The sequence below is a fragment of the Vairimorpha ceranae genome, assembly GCF_000988165.1.
Source record: "Vairimorpha ceranae strain PA08 1199 chromosome Unknown NODE_183, whole genome shotgun sequence".
NCBI lineage: Eukaryota > Fungi > Microsporidia > Nosematidae > Vairimorpha > Vairimorpha ceranae.
In genome coordinates this window covers 1-4,921 of record NW_020169478.1, presented here as the reverse complement: position 1 = coordinate 4,921, position 4,921 = coordinate 1, and the positions used below count along the sequence as shown (strand labels likewise).

The window sequence follows — 4,921 nt, the reverse complement described above, 5'->3', positions numbered from 1 at the left end:
ATTTTTTTTTTTTTTTTGGGGGGGGGGGTATAGGTATACTTGCAATTCTTGCAAGGTCAACATAGCCACCATCAAATACACGGGAGACGATTTACCCAAAAAAAATTCCAGATTCCTTCATTTGACTTACTTATATTTACATAAACTTATAAATTGGCAAATAACTTCCCTGATATCTGTAAAGCGGGCCGACTTATATATCGTTAAGGTCTCGCATCGTAGAAAGTCTTAAACGTCTCGTAGATACATCCAAAAAGTTTAGAGGAGAGGGATGTTCTGTACAAATAAGCAAATCGGCACGCTGTAGGCGTCGCCTTATATACAACTTGACAAATGCAAAAGCTTAAATTAGCGATACGAAAAGGGACATCGGCGTTTATTGTGAGACTACTAAAAAGTAAAGGCTCGAAGTATTGCCCGATAGAACAATACCCACCATTATTCCGTTTATAAGACGGACAATAAAGCCGAGAACCATTGTAAAGGCGATGGCTGCCCATCATATTCCGCTTCAGCAACTGTAAATTCTTGTCATCATCTTTGCGTAAATCATAATCAAGGATTTGTGAAGATTATGGAAATCACACAAATTCCATTGAAAGTTTTTGGTTAGGTGTTAAGGGAGAAATTAAATGTAGAGGGGTGTTATGTTTTCAAATTTAGAAAGGTTTGTTAGAAAATATGAATTGCTTTTAGAGGTATCAACTGGTTTAAATAATGTTGAAATGACCGAACTTTTTGTTTAAATAATGTCGCGAGCCCAGCTCGCACCCGAGCCACAGCCGCACATAGTTCGATTCCCGGCAGAATCTTTTTATATCAAAAATGAGATATTTTAAACGCTGCAATTTACTAGGCTTACAAAAAGTTAAGTTGTAAAATAAGATAAAAATACCTTTAACGGGTTTATGTAGGTATTGCTGTATCCAAAGTTTAAAATATTTGTATTGCGATATTTCTATCATTAAATTTTGTATCCAGACAACATAAAATAATTTTTTTAAAAACAAAGTAAGGAATTATATAAATTATAACATTTTTTAAGTACAAAAATAAACTGCATTTAATTGTTTTATTATTACGTTGGCCATAGATACTATCTCGGTTCTATCACCATGATCAATTAAATTAGTTGTTGATTCTCAGAGAATTTTTATTATAGCTGCAGGATGAAAAAATGGGTCAAATTTTATACGTTTGTTTACTTGGTTAGCATCAAAGTCTTTTTTTAGAAAAACATATTCACCTACATTAAAGTTATACACAGAATTATAAACCGCTTATTTATCCATTCTTGCAAGATACTTAGCACATATAACTACTTCAACTTCACTTACAACTTCTTTATTATTTTTTTTTCTTTGCATGAATCTGTTTCTAAATCAGAAAATATAACACCATCATTTTCAGCACTAAGGACTATATTAAACCCTTTGCGCCCGTAATATAGTTTGAATGACGACTTACAAGTGGCAGAATGGACAGCAATGTTATATTTGTATACAACAAGATCGATATATTTTTTCCAACATGCTTCCTTTACGTTTTCATCTTTGGCATCCATTTGTTTAGATATAGCTCTCGTTAATGTTTGATTAAAACGTTCAATTTGATTTTGTGATTGAAGATGTCTAACTCTGCCATGAATCAACTTTACGTTAAACCGAGTACAAAGATCGTTAATCACAGAATTAGAAAATTCCTTTCTATCGTCACATTGTAAAACAGTTTAGTTTCCCAAAAACCAAAAAAAGTGATTCTAATGCATTGCTAACTTCCAAAGCTGCTTTAGAATTGAGTGGATAAGCCTTTTAAAATTTTGAATAAACATCAATCACATTAAGTATCCAACAAAAACCCAGATTTGTTGTTTAATAACTCTTAAGCTCGATTAAGTCTATCATAATGTGCTCAAAGCAGTGGGTGGCCTTAAAATGCTTAAATGGCTCTTTCTACTTTAAAGGCCGTGATGTTTTACAAGCATTACAGATTTCAATAATATCTCTCACAATAGTTCTGGGTGTGGTAAAGAAATAGTCCTTACATAATTCATACATCCTATTATGGCCGTAATGGTTGGTATTGTGAAGTCTTTTAATCTCTAATGCCATGATATCGATCTGGGTCTTGTAGAACACTTTTTTGTGCAGTCCTTCTCTATCATTTAAGTAGAGCATGTCATTAAGTACAAGAAAGTGTTCCGCCTTCTTGCGAAGCCTAAATACTTGGTATCTACTTAAATTCCTCTTTAACGGCAGCTTTAAAAGGATGGCCATTATTGCATCATATTCCTCCTTATCATTTATAACTGATACCATTAACGGCTAAAAATAAAAAATTTTAAAAAAATTCAACTTTTTTGTTCTCAAATATATTGCGGAATTCAAAATATTTTGCAGCCTACCTTTATTCAACAAATCCCCACTTGTAAAATTATTAATTTAAAATTTTAATAAGACATGCGTGACAAGTATCGCAGTTGGATTTATCTTGGCACATGTAAAAGCATCTGCGGGTTAGATTCCTGTATAAGAATATTTAAGTTTAAGTATAGGTTTTGGAATGGGGCGCCGTCTATAATCTAATGTAAAAAATGTCGGCGCTACTTCATCTTTCTACCCCCCTTTGAAATAACTACGTACAGAATTTTTTAAAGTGAACGTAGTTATTCATAAAAGGGAGGAAAGATGAAGTAAAGGTAAAAAAAGAATTATTTTTAACCCCTATTATGAAAAATCTAGAAGAGAAAATTCTTAATTTTAAATTCAACGATGTTATATTACTTGAGAATTCTAAGACTTTAGAATTATTTTTAAAATACAATTTAATCAAAACAGAAATCCCTTGTGTTAAATGTGATGGAAGAATGAGGATTATGGTGGCTGCAATGTATATAGACGGATATGCTTACAGATGCTCTTCTAAGGCATGCAGATCAAGGGAAAGCTTTAAGAAGGGGTCTAAAATGGGTACCCGAATATAGAATTTGTAAAAATTCTTGGGGGGAATGTATTGCTGGGTATATGATTATACCCTAGTGCAGGCAATTGATTTCTGCAATTGTTCTGAGAACACTTACATTAAAATCAAGGACCTGATTTTGTAAGTAATTTCTGAACAAGAGCCAGAAATGGTTAAAATAGGTGGAGAAGGTATTAAGGTGCAGTTTAGCGAAACTGCTATCTGTAATCAAGAGTTAATATCTGACCCATCTGGCCCCTAGACAACAACCTAATGTACAATGGTTAGTAGGGGGTGTAGAAGAAGGAAATTGTAAGAATTTTGTTCTAAAACTTGTTCCTAAAAGAAAAGTTCCGACCATACTAGACGTGATCGAAGAACATGTTATGTCCAGATCTATCATTGTTATTGATAGTTATCCATCTTACCCCGGGGCCGTTGTTAAATTTGGATCTTGCCATGAGTTGGTAAACCACTCGAATGGGTTTGTTAATGCTCAGGAAGCACATACGAACCAAATTGAAAAACTGTGGTCACAACATTTTTAGGATGCCTATCGAAAACGTAACGCATAAAAAAAGAAAGAATAAGCTTTTTTTTAATGGGTGGCGATGGAGAAAACGAAACGTCCAAAACAACGATAAGAAGACGTTTAGAACTTAATTGTATAGACTATATTAGTGCTTAACATAATTGGGGTTTAATAAAATAATAAATTATAACACCCCTCTCCAGAAGGTTGGTCTCATACTTTCAACAGTTTTTTCTTACCCAATCCCTTTAAATCATAGTGTCTCTTCTTTACGTATCTTCCATTATCTAATCTGACAACATATGAATCCTTTAGACTCGCTTCTACTATAACCTCTAGGTCTAAAAATTTTCCTCGGCTATATTTATCGCATCCTTTAAGATTCTCATTCTTTTCTACTCTTATTTTTTGATTCTTTACAAATTTCTCTCTATACCATTTCTTAAATCTACTTGCATAACTTCCTTCCGGGCTATTCCCTATCATAACAGTTCCCGTTTTATCTTTAACTGCCTCGATTGGGGTACATTTAATACCTACGTGGTAACTACAATTATATTTTTCAATGGCTTCATAAACTTTCTCAGCAAATAAATCTTTTTTACTCTTTAAATATCTTCTCTTAACGTTCTTATAATTTTTTATATCCTTCCATTGTTCTTATGTGACTCTATGCCTACTTTTGGTGATTTATATTTAGTTGTCTGCATAGTTCTCTCATCTCTACACTACAAAATTCTCGTCCGTTGTCAGTTACAATCTCCTCTGGTTTCTTTCCTTACGTGCATAATTCTCTTAAAATTCAAGCTATTCCGGCAGCTTGTTTATTATCCAATACTTTACCCCCACAGCCTTCTCGTGAAATAATCCACCGCAACAACTATCACTTTCTTTTCATCTCTAAACTCAATCATATCCATGCCAAGTTTTTCTAAATATCTCGTAGTACTTATAAATTCACCACCTCCACTCGTCTTTCTATTGTATTTTTGACAAGTTTCACGTCTTTTAATAACTTCATAAACTTGATCCTCAATTCCCGGCCAATAGTATCTTTTTCTAAGCTAGTAATATACCGTTGTTCTACATCTGTGGCTCAAGTTCACATGAAATCATATATTAATTTTTCTCTCTCCTCACCCGGAGGCATCTCATCTTCTCTTCCATTATCAAATAACCAAATCTTTTTTTCCGTTCACTTCTTTAACATGTTTGTTTCGTTTTCCCCCTATTTGTATCTCCTTCTTAGCGTTTATCATCTTCTTTTTCTTTTCTGCGGCCTCTGTCGTATAAATTCTACTTAAACAATCAGCAACAATCAGTTCTTCCGGCCTCATATAGCCAATCTCGAAACCAAACTCCTGTATCTTTTCCGCCCATCTATTTACTCTTGCATTGTTAAAATCCGGTTTATTTCTAATCTCTGCT

At 33.5% G+C, this 4,921-nt stretch overlaps 5 protein-coding genes across 5 annotated transcripts; 3 read left to right on the top strand and 2 right to left on the bottom strand.

Moving 5' to 3' along the window:
- Positions 1 to 232, top strand: AAJ76_1830004920 (hypothetical protein; the record flags this gene model as incomplete). Its single annotated transcript, XM_024474318.1, has 1 exon — positions 1 to 232. A coding segment is annotated over one exon (232 nt), but the record flags the coding sequence as incomplete, so codon positions are not given.
- Positions 233 to 1,952: 1,720 nt separating this feature from the next.
- Positions 1,953 to 2,318, bottom strand: AAJ76_1830002604 (dna replication fork-blocking protein; the record flags this gene model as incomplete). The annotated part of the gene is made up of 1 exon (XM_024474317.1): positions 1,953 to 2,318. The coding sequence occupies one exon, from the start codon at positions 2,316 to 2,318 to the stop codon at positions 1,953 to 1,955; it is 366 nt and encodes a 121-aa protein (XP_024329639.1).
- A 410-nt stretch (positions 2,319 to 2,728) lies between these two features.
- AAJ76_1830002193 (hypothetical protein) lies at positions 2,729 to 2,983 on the top strand (the record flags this gene model as incomplete). Its single annotated transcript, XM_024474316.1, has 1 exon — positions 2,729 to 2,983. The coding sequence occupies one exon, from the start codon at positions 2,729 to 2,731 to the stop codon at positions 2,981 to 2,983; it is 255 nt and encodes an 84-aa protein (XP_024329638.1).
- A 458-nt stretch (positions 2,984 to 3,441) lies between these two features.
- Positions 3,442 to 3,624, top strand: AAJ76_1830001480 (hypothetical protein; the record flags this gene model as incomplete). Its single annotated transcript, XM_024474315.1, has 1 exon — positions 3,442 to 3,624. The coding sequence occupies one exon, from the start codon at positions 3,442 to 3,444 to the stop codon at positions 3,622 to 3,624; it is 183 nt and encodes a 60-aa protein (XP_024329637.1).
- An 82-nt stretch (positions 3,625 to 3,706) lies between these two features.
- Positions 3,707 to 3,979, bottom strand: AAJ76_183000943 (hypothetical protein; the record flags this gene model as incomplete). The annotated part of the gene is made up of 1 exon (XM_024474319.1): positions 3,707 to 3,979. The coding sequence occupies one exon, from the start codon at positions 3,977 to 3,979 to the stop codon at positions 3,707 to 3,709; it is 273 nt and encodes a 90-aa protein (XP_024329636.1).
- Between the last annotated feature and the right edge of the window lie 942 nt (positions 3,980 to 4,921).